Below are 16,808 nucleotides of genomic sequence, written 5' to 3' on the forward strand. Positions count from 1 at the left end.
ATGGCTGGAACGGAATTAGTGGAATGGTATCAAATACATGTGTTTGATGCCATTCCATTCACTCCGTTCTAGCCATTATTATGAGCCATTCTCCCCTCAGCAGCCTCCACTGTGCAGTACATTTTCTGATGTCCGAGGGAAAAAAACAGAGTTTGTCTTTTGCAGGAACTTCTTTGTTGTTGTCATATTGCATGGCAGTTTCACCAATAAGGATTCTGGCTTTAAAGCTCTGATAAAGGAAAATGTTGTTGACCTCCTGCTGTAGATCTAAATGTTTCGCTGTGGGTGAATTAACAACCTTGATTAGGCTATTAGAAACAATCAAACAAACCATATTCCATGATTAGCCATGCATTTACTAAGCATGGATGCTTTCAAATGGGAGAAAAATGTAGAAAGAAAAAAATCCCTTTTACAGTCCAACATCCTCTTCAGTCAGTGAAATAAAGGACAATTGAAAGTCCATGCAAAACTCCCACTAGAACATAGGCCTAATCAACAAATGAATCCCCCCAAAACTGGACTACCAGAGAAAGAAAATTCATATTTCCACAGTTTTCTTTTTATCTTTCCCGTGCCTTCACACTACTGCACTAGCATATGTGTCCGTTCGACTCCAAATGCGCATCCACACCCCCCACTCCTCCCGTTTAACCCCCACTTTCCCTTACTCCCCTCTCTGGGACCCCACTGCACCCACACCCCTCCACTCACCAGGGCTGGTGGTGCTCTGCAGACTCCCCCTCTTGCGCAGTGGGGATTTGGGCTTCCCTTGGCCCTCGCTGGAGGAGGATGACATCTTGCTGCCTGTGCTCCTGTGACGGCCGAAGCAGAGTGAGGCAGAGCTGCAGAACAGCCGGCAGAGGCAGAGAGGCGCAGCTGTGACGCTAGCGCTAGCTTTAACATTAGGGGGACTTTTGTTGCAGCTGGATGGCAGGGCCCATGCAGGGCCTGTGGAAGCCCATCTGCAGTGCTGGCTCCTCCCCCCGCCTAGCTCCAGCCCCAGGTCAGCAGTCAGGCAACACGGGGGCCGGACACAACGCAGCCCAAGGCTTCGCCCTGCCACGCTGGGCCCCATCCTCCTCGGTTGCCCCAGCAACCGTGGAACGAGCTGCCGAGAGTCAATGTGGAGAAAGACAACGGTGGAGGAGGGCATTGCAGTTCAGCGTTTTCAGCGCAGTAAGTGTGATAGGCAGCAGGCCCTGAGTGAGACACACAACTACACCACAGCAAACATGGTACAGGACAGCAGCACCAACAAGAGCACATGACAGAATGTTTTTCAGGTCTTCTAAAAATAGAAATTGATGAGAAATATCTTAGATCGGCAGTGCTCGACTTGGGCCGAAGCGGAGTACAGGCACTTCTAATTTTGGGGGAATTGAGTACTGGCTCATCTATAAAACAAAGTAGCCTATCGCTGTCCCAGTTTTCACACACCGAGGTAATAAAGTTTGATCAAAGCGGAATGAAGGCGGGATCTGCATTGAATAGCAATAAAGAGTGGGCATTCATCAGCCTGAATAAGCATGATGCGCTGTTCCAAGTTGTGAGGGTTTGTAAAGGTCATGAAAAGTTATGGAAATTAGTTTCATATTTTTTGTCAATGTAATTCATAAAAAATCTACATATCAGCCATTATCGGAATGACACTTCAGTGTGTGTCTGTGTGCTGCGTGTGTGCCAGTGCAAGTGGGCCGTTGCCTGAGGAGAGAGAGCATGACATTTCAGCAGCAGGTATAAGATAATGACAGACAGACTAACTAGATCACCAATTCAAAATAAAACTTGCGAGCAGTGGTGTAAAAAGTACCCAACTGTCATACTTGAGCAAAAGTAATGATACCTTAATAGAAAATGACTCAAGTAAAAGTGAAAGTCACCCAGTAAAATTCTACTTGAGTAAAAGTCTAAAAGCATTTGGTTTTAAATATACTTAAGTATCATAAGTAAATGTTATTGCTAAAATATACTTAAGTTTCAAAAGTAAAAGTACAAGTATAAACAATTTAAAATTCCTTATATTAAGCAAACAAGACCTGATCATTTTCAACAACAAAAAAATTCATAGTAAATTATTATATAATTTTTTTACCCCCTTTTTCTCCCCAATTTCGTGGTATCCGATTGGTAGTTACAGTCTTGTCTCATCGCTGCAACTCCCGTATGGACTCGGGAGAGGCGAAGGTCGAGAGCCGTGCGTTCTCCAAAACACAATGCAACCAAGCCGCACTGCTTCTTGACACAATGCCCACTTAACCAGGAAGCCAGCCACACCAATGTGTCGGAGGAAACACCGTACACCTGGTGACCGTGTCAGCGTGCACTGTGCCCGGCCTACCACAGGAGTCGCTAGAGCAGGCCAAGGACATCCCTGCCGGCCAAACCATCCCCTAACCCAGACGACGCAGGGCCAATTGTGTGCCGGCCCATGGGTCTCCTGGTCGTGGCTGGCTGCGACAGATCCTGGGCTCAAACCCAAAATCTCTAGTGGCACAGCTAGCACTAGCCTTAGACCACTGCGCCACTCGAGAGGTCCCATAGTAAAGTAAATTACAGACACCCCAAAAAACTACTTAAGTAGTACTTTCAAGTATTTTTACTGAAGTACTTTACACCACTGCTTGCGAGATAACTGACACAAGTTAACTATATCTAACTAAGCATTCATGTTGTTGTCGCCTTTTCACCGGCACTATAGATAGCCTAAAAAAAATATGCATCGTTGGAAAACTGGGATTACCCTCTATTAAACAGTAGACATGCATTTGCGACAACGTAAAAAATATTCTAAGAATAGCCTAATCGACAAATAACTTGCTGTGCATAGATCTCCCCTGAAATATGATTATTTGAGTCTTACATATAAACATGTCTAGTTAGACACCTTGCTTTGAAGTAACCTACCTACCTTATCCATTTGATCCCTGATTCATTGAAAGAGGGAATCATTTCATAAAACCAAAAGTAATTGTTTGTAATTGTGCAAGATTTTATATCAAGTCTGGCAACCATCCTCCAAGATAGCTACAGGGTGTGCAGGCTTTTGTTCAAGCCCTGGTTTAACCACATTGTAGCCTAAACATCAGGTGCTGAACAGGACATTTATAAGCAGACTTGGGTGCTTGAAAACCCAAGCCTGGACACCCAGGAGCTCTCCAGATGGAGGGTTGACCACATGTTGACAACATGTGACTAACAGTGCAAGTCTACTTTGTGGAGGGTCAAGGGCACAACAGCAGGAGATGGTAGGACCAGACAGAAGCCTAAATAGGACCAGACAGCAGCCTTGCAGTGTCAATAATGCTTACCTTGTCATGTAGGCTATAATAATAGTAATGAAAATGTGGTTAAAAGTCATAGAAAAGTCATGGAAAATGTGTATGAAACCATAACAGTGAATAATTACATTTACGTCATTTAGCAGACACTCTTATCCAGAGCGACTTACAGTAGTGAATGCATACATTCCATAGATTTTTCTTCTTTTTTGTTTCGTACTGGTCCCCCGTGGGAATCGAACCCACAACCCTGGCGTTGCAAACACCATGCTCTACCAACTGAGCAACATGGAACCGAGTTCTCTATTAGGGCTGGGCAATATGGCCAAAATATCACATCACAGTATTTTAAAACAATTGGACGGTATGATGGTATTTTATGTTTTTGAATAATAAAAGTAGTTATACATTTGCTTTATGAGTAGTGTGGGACTCTAGGATGGCAACACAAACAGTGATTTCGGAAAGTATTCAGACCCCTTCCCCTTTTCCATAACATTTTTTGATTGTTTAATTTATTTGGTAAGACTTTACATTGAGGTAGAATTTAAGGGGAGTTGCATTCAGAAAGTATTCCTACCCCTTGACTTATTCCACATTGTTGTTACAGCATGAATTAAAAATGGATTTGATTCCCCCCCTTCACCCAGCTACACACAATACCCCATAAAGGCTGTAATGATGATTGATGTTTTTTCTCAATCTGCACACAATATCCCATAATGACGAAGCAAAAATACGTTTTTAGAAATCTTTGCAAATTTATTACAAATTTAAAACAGAAATACTTTATTTACAAGTATTCAGACCCTTTGCTATGAGACTCAAAATTGAGCTCAGATACATCCTGTTTCCATTGATCATCCTTGAGATGTTTCTACAATTTGATCGGAGTCCACCTGTGGTAAATTCAATTGATTAGATATGATTTGTAAAGGCACACACCTGTCTATATAAGGTCCCACAGTTGACAGTGCATGTCAGAGCAAAAACCAAGCCACGAGGTCGAAAAAATTGTCCGTAGAGCTCTGAGACAGGATTGTGTCGAGGCACAGATCTGGGGAAGGGTACCAAAAAATGTCTGCAGCATTGAAGGTCCCCAAGAACACAGTGGCCTCCATCATTTTTAAATGGAAGAGGTCTGGAACCACCAAAACTCTTACTAGAATTGTCCGCCCGCCCAAACTGAACAATCGAGGGAGAAGGGCCTTGGTCAGGGAGGTGACCAAGGACCCGATGGTCACTCTGACAGAGCTCCAGATTTCCTCTGGGGAGATGGGAGAACTTTCCAGAAGGACAACCATCTCTGCAGCACCCCACCAATCAGGCATTTATGGTAGAGTGGCCAGACGCAAGCCACTTCTCAGTAAAAGGTACATGACAGCACGCTTGGAGTTTGCCAAAAGGCACCTAAAGGACTTTTTGGCCTGAATGCCAAGCGTTACATCTAGAGAAAACCTGGCACTATCCCTACGGTGAAGCATGGTATTGGCAGCATCATGTTGTGGGGATGTTTTTCAGCGACAGGGACCGGGAGACTAGTCAGAATCGAGGGAAAGATGAACAGTGTAAAGTACAGATAGATCCTTGATGAAAACCTGCTCCAGAGCGCTCAGGACCTCAGACTGGGGGGGAAGGTTCACCTTCCAACAGGACAACGACCCTAAGCACACAGCCAAGATAACGCAGGAGTGGCTTTGGGACAAGTCTCTGAATGTCCTTGAGTGGCCCAGCCAGAGCCCGGACTTGAACCAGATCAAACATTTCTGGAGAGACCTGAAAATAGCTGTACAGCAACAATCCCCATCCAACGTGACAGAGCTTGAGAGGATCTGCAGAAAAGAATCGGAGAAACTCCCCAAATACAGGTGTGCCAAGCTTGTAGAGTCTTACCAAAGAAGACTTGAGGCGGTAATCGCTGCCAAAGGTGCTTCAACAAAGTACTGTGTGAAGGGTCTGCATAAATATGTAAATTTGATATATCACCATTGGGTATTGTGTGTAGATTGATGAGGGAAAAAAACTATTATTATATTTTCGAATAAGGCTGTAAAGTAACAACACGTGGAAAAATTAAAGGACTCTGAATACTTTCCTAATGCACTGTACATTCTAAGTGATTTCAATTGGCCTTTCTCCATTCTGAATTTTTATATTGTTCAATTCAACCCAAAATAATGTTCAGTATTTTTATAAATTTCTGCATTTCCTGCACTCATTTCAGATCTTTTCCACACTTCCACATTGGGCTGCACGATATGGGCAAATAATCTAGGCCTTATTTTTAACCAACTGTTGCAATTGCGATTTGACTTGCTGTCACGACTTCTGCCGAAGTCGGCTCCTTTCCTTGTTCGGGCGGCGTTCGGCGGTCGACGTCACCGGCTTTCTAGCCATCGCCGCTCCATTTTTTCATTGTTCCATTTGTTTTGTCTTGTTCCCTGCACACCTGGTTTACATTCCCTAATCACACTGCATGTATTTATTCCTCTGTTCCCCCCATGTCTTTGTGTGAAATTGTTTTTGTTACGTGTTTCGTGTTACGCACCAGACTGGTTTTCCCCCTGTATTCCGTGGTATTTCACGAAGGATGTTAAACATTTGCTTATTCTTGTTTTTGACGCAGTTGCGTCTGTCTGTTTTATTACCTCTGCCTAAATAAAGTGTGCGACTGTTCACAACTCTCTGCTCTCCTGCACCTGACTTTTCCACTAGTAGCGCACAACCTTGACACTTGTGATTTAGAGCAAAACACTTGGGTGAACTGTTGGAATCATGGAAATATAATTATTATTCTAATTATTCTATAGTTAGAATATAATAGTGGGCACTTTGAATACATTGTTGTTTGACATGACAACGAATTAAAATGCCAGGGAGGAGTTATTGTGACAGTGTAGGAACCAAAGTGTTGATAACGGTTTCCTACATTGAATACTTTCTCTTAACTACTCTTAACTACTTCATGTAGCTAACATATTCTTGCTTCACATATTGATTTAGAAGATACTATTGCACAATCAACATGCTGATTTAGGTCTACACCATCACTGGTATTATCAGGCTGTATAGCTAATTACGTTTGCTCTGACTCAGTACATTTATTAGCTAGCTATAGTTAGCTAACGCACTTTTGTACATCGCGCTGTAACGTACAATTGACCTTATTTTAGCGCCCAAAAAATGTAATACTTCCAGGTCAACTGTAATATGAATACCATTGTAAAGCACAATTTCTCCCCTTTCCAGCAAAATCAATGACGAGACCTTCATCCTGCCCGTCTCTGCATGATTCAAGAAGGCAATGAGCTCCATCTGGGCTTTTTTTAAATGGCGGGTGGGGAAGCAAAACCTACTGCGTGATAGAGAAAGGGGGAGATAAACTGTGTGGGAAACTGATTTTTTCACCCGACCTGTCCAACTTATCACCTATAAAATGTTAAAAAAAAAAACACTATATAGAGTTTATATAATGTGTCATTACATACCTATTTGAAGGTTTGTGTTGAATTTGAGTCAGGTTTTGAGGGCCAAGCTAATTTAACGGGGTCTGTGTTTTCAACTCTTTTCCAATACTATCAGTCCATTACCATGTCAATCAACGCTTGAATAGAATCGTAATTCACACCCCAGATTGTGATGCCAACACAGTCGCTACAGTCCCATTAGTTTTCATTGCAGCCTCATTAGTGATTAGCACCAGCGGCTAACAATTAGCGGCTAACAAGATTTACGCCCAACTTGCTAAGAAAAGATAAACTAGCTGTTTGCAGATGTAAGAAACACAAAATGAAACTATAAAAATGTACATTACACACGGCGTATCACATTCAACAAACCGAACATTCAAATACTGTTACAGAAGGTAAAATAAAAACCCAAACTGGTCCGTGCATCAACACCGGCATATCGTAAAATTCGTTATACCGCCCAGCCCTAGTCTTTAAAGAATAATGTCATTCATGAATTTCAGTGAACATAGTCTAATGGACAGACTTGGAAAAAGACAACTGCTGCACTTCTTTCATCACAAGTCAAGCACTGTAGATCGGTTGCTAACAAATCACCCAAAAAATTTATGGAGGACACAGCTGGAAGACAAATTAGATAATTAAAGGTGATGTAGGATCATCCAGCACAGAGTGCTTATAAGCAGACTAGTGGGCTCACAAGCTGCTTTCCTGGAAAATTCTGCATGCCCGACATTATGGATTATAAATATCCTGTGACAACAGAGCAGAAGCCAGATACCTTTCCCAGGCAGGCAGGCCGACTCAGCAGTCCATGACGTGCTCCAAACTTCCTGCCATGTCAACAAACTGTGATGTAGTGCCAAATCACCCTCATGTCCCGTGTCCTGCAAGCTACTGAGACGTGCAAGCAATGAGAGAAGTATTACCTCATTCCAGTGCCAGAGAAAAATGCATAATGTAATGTAGTATACAGAAAATGTTGATGTCAACATTAACCAAATAGCAATAAGATACACAAGACTGAGGAATTCACACAGATACACCTATGTGTCTGAATTCACACAACTACAAATCAGTAGGTGTCTGGTTAGACTGTAAACTCTCCTTCCAGACTCACATTAAGCATCTCCAATACAAAATTAAATCTAGAATCAGCTTCCTATTTCGCAACAAAGCATCCTTCACTCATGCTGCCAAACATACCCTCGTAAAACTGACTATCCTACCGATCCTTGACATCGGCAATGTCATTTACAAAACAGCCTCCAACACTGGATGTAGTCTATCACAGTGCCATCCGTTTTGTCACCAAAGCCCCATATACTACCCACCACTGCGACCTGTATGCTCTCGTTGGGCTGGCCCTCGCTTCATATTCATTGCCAAACCCACTGGCTCCAGGTGATCTATAAGCCTGCTAGGTAAAGCACAACCTTATCTCAGCTCACTGGTCACCATAGCAACACCCACCCGTAGCACGTGCTCCAGCACGTATATTTCACAGGTCATCCCCAAAGCCAACTCCTACTTTGGCCGCATATCCTTCCAGTTCTCTGCTGCCAATGACTGGAACGAATTGCAAAAATCACTGAAGCTGGAGACTCATATCTCCCTCACTAACTTTAAGCATCAGCTGTCAGAGCAGCTTACCGATCATTGCACCTGTACATAGCCCATCTGTAAATAGCCCACCCAACTACTTCATCCTCATATTGTTCTTTATTTTTTTGCTCCTTTGCACCCCAGTATCTCTACTTGCACATCTATCACTCCAGTGTTAATGCTAAATTGTAATCATTTTGCCACTATGGCCTATTTATTTCCTTACTGTACCTCCCTAATCTTACTACATTTGCACACACTGTTTGTAGATTTTTTTATTGTGTTATTGACTGTACGTTTGTTTATCCCATGTGTAACTCTGTGTTGTTTGTGTCGCACTGCTTTGCTTTATCTTGGCCAGGTCGCAGTTGTATATGAGAACATGTTCTCAACTGGCCTACCTGGTTAAATAAAGGTATAATAAAATAAATAAATTAACAGCTTCTCTTTCTCAATCCATAGAAGACAAGCAAAATAGCAAATCCTTAAAATAGAACGGTAGGTTATCAAGGCTGCACTGCAATTCAAGTGAAATACAGTATGTATGAGTACATTTACACCTAAAAGGACCCATAACCACCAACATGTGAAATTAATAGGAGCACATCAAATTGGGTGACAAACTGAATATACAGAACCAGCTAAAAGTTTGGGCTCACCTACTTATTCCAGGGTTTTTCTTATTTAGTTTTTTACAATTTTCTACATTGTAAAATAACAGTGAAGACATCAAAACTATGAAATAACACATATGGAATCACGTAGTAACCAAAAAAGTGTTAAACAAATCCAAGTAGCCAACCTTTGCCTTGATGACAACTTTGGAAACGCTTGGCATTCTCTCAACTAGCTTCATGAGGTAGTCACCTGGAATGCATTTCAATTAACAGGTGTGCCTTGTTAAAAGTAAATTTGTTGCATTTCTTTCCTTCTTAATGCGTTTGAGCAAATCAGTTGTGTTGTGACAAGGTAGGGGTAGTATACAGAAGATAGCCCTATTTGGTAAAAGACCAAGTCCATACATTGGAAACAACAGCTCAAATAAGCAAAGAGTAACGACAGTAGAGGTCGACCGAATATAATTTTTCGACGCCGATACCGATAATTGGAGGACCAAAAAAGGCCGATACTGATTAACCTCTCTAGGGCAGGCGGGACGAATTCGTCCCACCTACGTAACAGCCAGTTGAATCCTGTGGCGCGATTTTCAAATACCTTAAAAATCCTATTACTTCCATTTCTCAAACATATGACTATTTTACAGCTATTTAAAGACAAGACTCTCGTTAATCTAACCACACTGTCCGATTTCAAAAAGGCTTTACAACGAAAGCAAAACATTAGATTATGTCAGCAGAGTACCCAGCCAGAAATAATCAGACACCCATTTTTCAAGCTAGCATATAATGTCACAAAAACCCAGAAGACAGCTAAATGCAGCACTAACCTTTGATGATCTTCATCAGATGACAACCCTAGGACATTATGTTATACAATACATGCATGTTTTGTTCAATCAAGTTCATATTTATATCAAAAACCAGCTTTTTACATTAGCATGTGACGTTCAGAACTAGCATACCCCCGCAAACTTCCGGGGAATTTACTAACAATTTACTAAATTACTCACGATAAACGTTCACAAAAAGCATAACAATTATTTTAAGAATTATAGATACAGAACTTCTCTATGCACTCGATATGTCCGATTTTAAAATAGCTTTTTGGTGAAAGCACATTTTGCAATATTCTAAGTACATAGCCCAGCCATCACGGGCTAGCTATTTAGACACCCGGCAAGTTTAGCCTTCACCAAAATCAGATTTACTATTATAAAAGTTTGATTACCTTTTGTTGTCTTCGTCAGAATGCACTCCCAGGACTGCTACTTCAATAACAAATGTTGGTTTGGTCCAAAATAATCCATCGTTATATCCGAATAGCGGCGTTTTGTTCGTGCGTCCCAGACACTATCCGAAATGGTAAATCAGGGTCGTGCGCATGGCGCAATTCGTGAGAAAGAATTTCTAAATATTCCAATACCGTACCTCGAAGCATGTCAACCGCTGTTTAAAATCAATTTTTATGCAATTTATCTCGTAAAAAAGCGATAATATTCCGACCGGGAATCTCCTTTTCGGCAAACAGAGGAAAAAACACAAAGACGGGGGCGGCCAGTGCACTCGCCTAATGCCCATTGTCCCTTGATCGGCCACTTGAGAAAGGCGATAATGTGTTTCAGCCTGGGGCTGGGATGACGACATTCAGGTTTTTCCCGGGCTCTGAGAGCCTATTGGAGCCGTGGGAAGTGTCACGTTACCGCAGAGATCCTTTGTAATTGAATGAGATGTCAAAGAAAGACAATAAATGGTCAGACAGGCCACTTCCTGTAAAGGAATCGCTCAGGTTTTTGCCTGCCATTTGAGTTCTGTTATACTCACAGACACCATTCAAACAGTTTTAGAAACTTTGGAGTGTTTTCTATCCAAAGCCAATAATTATATGCATATTCTAGTTACTGGGCAGGAGTAGTAACCAGATTAAATCGGGTACGTTTTTTATCCAGCCGTGTCAATACTGCCCCCTAGCCCTAACAGGTTAATCGGCCTATTAATTAATTAATTAATTTATTTGTAATAATGACAATTACAACAATACTGAATGAACACTTTCATTTTAACTTAATATAATACATCAATAAAATCAATTTAGCCTCAAATAAATAATGAAACATGTTCAATAATGCAAAAACAAAGTGTTGGAGAAGAAAGTAAAAGTGCAATATGTGCCATGTAAAATAGCTAACCACGTTGGTGGTTCCTTTTAACATGAGTTTTCAATATTCCAGGTAAGAAGTTTTAGGTTGGTTATTATGTGTGTGTGTGTGTGTGTGTGTGTGTGTGTGTGTGTGTGTGTGTGTGTACACAAGTGTTAAACTTCAAGAACATTGATAGAAGGGAGTAGGCCTACTTAAACATTAGGAGCATTTACAACTAGCTGTATGTTACAGTGACTTTTGTGTTGTTTATGGTGAAAATGCTATTAAAACATTCTGATGTAAATAATTGTGTGTTTCTGTCCCTTACACTCAAAGCATAGTATACCTGTAACTCAATGTACTGCTTTTTAAATGGAAAAATCTTTCTTTAGGGCAGAATTTGAGCAAATATTTTTGGGGGATAATAATGTTCTACTGTCACATACACCGGATAGGTGCAGTGAAATGTGTTGTTTTACAAGGTCAGCCATGCCATTAAATCTTAATTATTTTAATCGTTTTTTACCTTTATTTAACTAGGCAAGTCAGTTAAGAACAAATTCTTATTTTCAATGACGGCCTAGGAACAGTGGGTTAACTGCCTGTTCAGTGGCAGAACGACAGATTTTTACCTTGTCAGCTCGGGGATTTGAACTTGCAACCTTTCGATTACTAGTCCAACGCTCTAACCACTAAGCTACCCTGCCGCCCCGTTTGACAGCCTTAGTATTTATTCCTCATGTCACAATTTATTTATATTTTTTATCTTTATCTTTAACTCTGCATTGTTGGAAAAGGACCGTAAGTAAGCATTTCACTGTTAGTCAACACCTGCTGCTTACGAAGCATGTGACAAATAACATTTGATTTGATTTGGAACTGAGGTAATGAGACACAGGCAATACTAAGTTAAGACCACCATCTAGTGGTAAGACGACACAACTACATCAAAGGACAAAACGTTCTTCAGTGAAAATCAGTATCCCAGACATCTTCACCAACTTTGATGCAAGGTTTACCTCTGATAGACATTTTGGACTTGACACGCAATTGCTGACACCTAAACTAATGCACACAATTCATCAGATTTGTATAAATGTATGTGATAATCAATAACTTAACTTTCAATACAGTCACTTGTCAATACAACTGTAAAATATATATAAAAATATAATTCAGACTGTGTGGCAACTGCCAACACAGTAAAAGGGTGGTTTCAGTGGAGGACAAAAACAACTACTGCAGGCTGTCTGCAACATTCCAATAAATCTGACCCATTTTTTTTTAAAGAACTGACTTCTCGCCCTCCCTGTGGTGCAGCTACACCACTAGAAATTGAGGCCTACATTTTTTTCCCCAGGGAAATTATTTTTTACCAAAAAGCCAAGTCTATGACAGGCAACCAAGACAAATGATGGCAACGCAACTTACAGTCCTTACCCCAAGAATGGGAGGATTGTTGTTGGGAAGTTCCTCAGGTTCTTTATCATTCTTCTGTGCTTTTGTTTCAGGCTCTGCCGGTCAGGCTTCCTTCCTGGACACCCTAGCAGTAAAAATGAGACCAGACTGCTGGCTCTTTTTTTTTTCTTTTCTGCAAAGCTCAGGGTATTGCAGATTTGTTTGCAGAGCTGCCCACCCCCTCACCCTTCAATCACTCCTCCCCGAAAATGATCCTCCTCGCCCTGAGTCATTCATGTAAAATTATAGCCCCCCTTTTCCTGAAAATAAGTGAATTTCGCCTCCCTTGTACCAGTGACATAACACTGAAGCCTAGAGATGATAGACAGACTGAGTGCAAAGTCGGCAGTGTTTTTCCACTGTCAGGCCACTGTTACTCCAGCGTTTGTAGCGTTTGTCATTGTGTATCAGTGTACATATCCATGCATAACAGTCTAGTCACTACAAGAAAATCAACTGTCGTAAAAATCCTCAATTACTGATATGGGTGCACTGCAGTAATGCTTTTACTGAAACAATGCAACTTCAATATGTGATGGCTTGGTACTGCTGAAGTCAAATACTGACAGTATAGAAATGCTACAATCATGTAATAAACTAACTGTCCTGCGCTGTCCAGGTAGCTAAGTGTGCCACACATTTGATTTACAAGTAACGTTAACAGCTTCTGTTCTGTCCAATGTGGCTCTCTAGATCTTTTACATTTATAAGCTAACTTAGCTACTATTGTACTCGTGAAAATAACGAACTGTGTATTTTACATTGTTTAGCTAGCCACAATACATTAAGTCACATACCAAATAACTCAAGAGGATTGGTCATGAAAGTTCTGACATCAACACGTGGTTAAAAAAACCCACTGGTTTAGCTAGCTACTTACCACCTGCCATTGTTGCGACCTCAGTCTTAGCTCGAAGAGGTGATACAGATAGTCGCAGTAGTTTGCCTTGCCCTAGGAAACAACTGGTAACCTTACTGTAGCTGACAGTTGTTTTTCTCACACGTCCCGAGTACAGCCTTCTAACAACTTCTCACTAGTAACTAGCTTGCTAGCGAGCTAGTTTTGTTAGCTCCAACTGACCAGTCATAAGAAAATGTGGAAATATTCCAGAAATGTGAATTTATTGTCTAGCTATAGACACATCTATTTTCTTTAGTAAATATATTTCTCCCACCGAATGTATATCTCATATCATCAGCTAGCTATGTTAACTAAACAATAAGATGTGTGTTTTTGTTTGTTTCGTGTGTGACTGAAGACTACCATTTGGCTGCACTTTTGACTGGGGAATTTATTAGCGGTTTTGACGTCATGTAAAACAAAAAAAAAAAATCACATACAGAAAAAAGTGGAGAAAGTTTTAAAGGGGCAGTGTTAATTAGTTGTGCACAGGTCAGAAGTCAAGTAGTCCCACTAGTAGTCCATGGCTTTAAAACAAATATTTGGATACATTTTAAACTTTGTTTGACAAGTGGTTCTGAAAGGTTATGACATTAGCTTTCAAATTATATATAATACAGTGCATTCGTAAAGTATTCAGACCCCTATACCTTTTCAACACTTTGTTATATACAGCCTTATTCTAAAATAGATTAAATCGTTTTTTCCCTCAATTTATATAAAGAAAATAAAAAGGAAATATCACATTTACATAAGTATTCTGACTCTTTACTCAGTACTTTGTTGAAGCACCTTTGGCAGCGATTACACCCATGAATCTTCTTGGGTATGACGCTACAAGCTTGGCACACCTGTATTTGGGGAGTTTCTCCCATTCTTCTCTGCAGATCCTCTCAAGCTCCGTCAGGTCTCTCCAGAGATGTTTGATCGGGTTCAAGTCCGGGCTCTGGCTGGGCCACTCAAGGACATTCAGAGACATGTCCCGAAGCCACTCCTTCGTTAACCGTGGGGGCTTTACTTGGATCATCGTGCTCTAGCGACTGCTTGTGGCGGGCCGGGCGCCTGCAGGCTGACCTGTGTTGTAAGTTGAACGGTGTTTCCTCCGACACATTGGTACGGCTGGCTTTCGGGTTAAGCGGGCAGGTGTTAAGCAGCACGGTTTTGCGGGTCATGTCTCATGTCGCATGACTCAACCTTCGCATCCTGAGGCCGTTGGGTAGTTGCAGCGATGAGACAAGATCAAAATTGGGGAGAAAAAGGGGTAAAAAAATAATAATAATAAAAGAATAAGGCTGTAATGTAACAACATGTGGAAAAAGTGAAGTGGTCTGAATACTTTCCAAATGTATAACCAATTTTGAAAGCATCAGCTATAACTATTGTTTAAAAATTATCCATATTGTGCCATTGACATTAGAATGTTGGAAGCTTAGCCATAAAATTCCATGTAATGGGGCAGCTGTTTTTGGATTGTAACTTTGGTGATAGATGCACCAGATTTCACACAAACAGCTAGAACAGGGCTTTAAAAAGATTTGGGCCATTAGGGCCATCACAGAATTCACTTATTAACCCACAGAAGACTTACCCAATATGCCTGCCAAACACCTCAATGGGGTCTTGGACAATTTCGCCTGACCATACCTGTATAAAATATGTAAAATGTTCATAGTGGGCCTCCCGATTGGCACAGTGGTCTAAGGCACTGCATCACAGTGCTAGCTGTGCCACTAGAGATTCTGGGATTGAGTCCAGGCTCTGTCAAAGCCGGCCGCGACTGGGAGACCCATGGGGCGGCGCACAATTAGCCCAGCGTCGTCCGGGTTAGGGGAGGGTTTGGCCGGCATAGATGTTCTTGTCCCATCGCGCACTAGCGACTCCTGTGGTGGGCCGGGCGCAGTGCACGCTGACACGGTCGCCAGGTGTATGGTGTTTTCTCCGACACATTGGTGCGGCTGGCTTCCGGGTTAAGTGGGCATTGTGTCAAGAAGCAGTGCGGCTTGGTTAGGTTGCATTTCGGAGGGCGCAAGGCTCTCAACCTTCACCTCTCTCAAGTCCGTACGGGAGTTGCAGCAATGAGACAAGACTGTAACCACCAATTGGATACCACGAAATTGGGGAGACAACGGGGTAAAAACATATATTTTTTTGAAGGACAAGAAAAACTTACGAGAAGAAAAAAAAAATCATGGTGGTGAGTCAACCATGAGTCAGGTGTGCCAGATATAAAGCTTCCAATGGATGACATCACTGCACCTCAATCCACCTCAAACGCCCTCAGATGAACAGTAATTCATATTGCACAAAATGAGGCCAGAATCCTGAGGCTAGAATAGTAAGATAGTGTAGTCATCCACTCTTCCTCACTCACTTAAAGGCTCTGTAATACTTTCCCAGGCATTTCTCCCACTCAGACAAGTAGGGCAGAAAGACACACACAAAATATTATCTATTTATAGTCTATATATGTTGTAGCCTGCACATAGTGACACACTTTTTTTTAGTTTTTTTGGTTAAAGAGTTGGATGAGATGTGAATGAACATATTTAAAACTTGTCTAGTGTCCACCTCAGTCACTCTCAGATTAACTCAAGTAGTTCATACTGAACAGTGTCCTGGGGACAGTTGGATGTGCATTTATCCAATCACCCTCTTACTTCCTACTTACTTTCAAGGGTCTAACTGGCGGACTAGTCACTCAGGTGAGCAGAGAGGGAAGAGCTATTCTGAAAGAGGGGTGGACTAGTATCATTATACTTGTTCCCTGCTACTGTACCACCAGCACTGCACTGCACACCCCGGCACCTCTCAACCAGCGCCCCTCTCACAGTAAGTGGCCATCTGCTGGCCTAAGCTGTGGCCCAAGATTTAACAGGGGCTTCTGGATAATCTTGTCAACAGATCAGCTACACCAGGCCAATCCCATGATAAAGTAGGTAGCATATAGTCAAAGATCGAAGGGTCAGAATTAGAAAGGGACAACGGGATTGGAGGATGCCCTAATTAGCAACCCAATGTCTGGCTTTTTGTCTTCATTCAGCACAGTTAGAGCCACCTACCTAGTTGGTTAACCACAACTACAGTGCCACTCCATTTGAGTTTGTTCACATAAAGTATGCAACGCTATATCAGGTGTATGAAGCATTTTTACATTAGAATGACCTTAGTTACTCTGTTACAACCAAGGCCGGTCAAACAGTAGCTAACTGTTCATAGCTCTTTTGTTTTGTCGCAGAGTTGGAGTTCACTACATGCAAAGTTTTGGAGATGAAAATTCCTAACAAAATACATTTATAAAGAACAGATCTTTCAATTAGGCACATGCAAGCACAGAA

General features: G+C 41.6%; 1 protein-coding gene across 5 annotated transcripts in view; it reads right to left on the minus strand.

Annotated features, from left to right (window-relative positions):
* LOC106565671 (AMP deaminase 2) overlaps window positions 1–13,849 on the minus strand; it is a 78,254-nt gene extending 64,405 nt beyond the window's left edge. Inside the window, exon 1 of one of the 5 annotated variants that reach the window (XM_014133025.2) lies at window positions 13,453–13,849. In XM_014133025.2, coding sequence (XP_013988500.1) covers window positions 13,453–13,462 — 10 coding nt within the window. In that variant the 5' untranslated portion in view covers window positions 13,463–13,849. Of the gene's footprint in view, window positions 1–714; window positions 1,191–12,545; window positions 12,730–13,452 lie in introns of those variants that run through there. The other 4 variants (XM_014133029.2, XM_014133028.2, XM_014133024.2 and 1 more) reach the window with 4 other exon arrangements.
* Between the last annotated feature and the right edge of the window lie 2,959 nt (window positions 13,850–16,808).

This window comes from Salmo salar, chromosome ssa12 (assembly GCF_905237065.1).
Source record: "Salmo salar chromosome ssa12, Ssal_v3.1, whole genome shotgun sequence".
Classification (NCBI taxonomy): domain Eukaryota; kingdom Metazoa; phylum Chordata; class Actinopteri; order Salmoniformes; family Salmonidae; genus Salmo; species Salmo salar.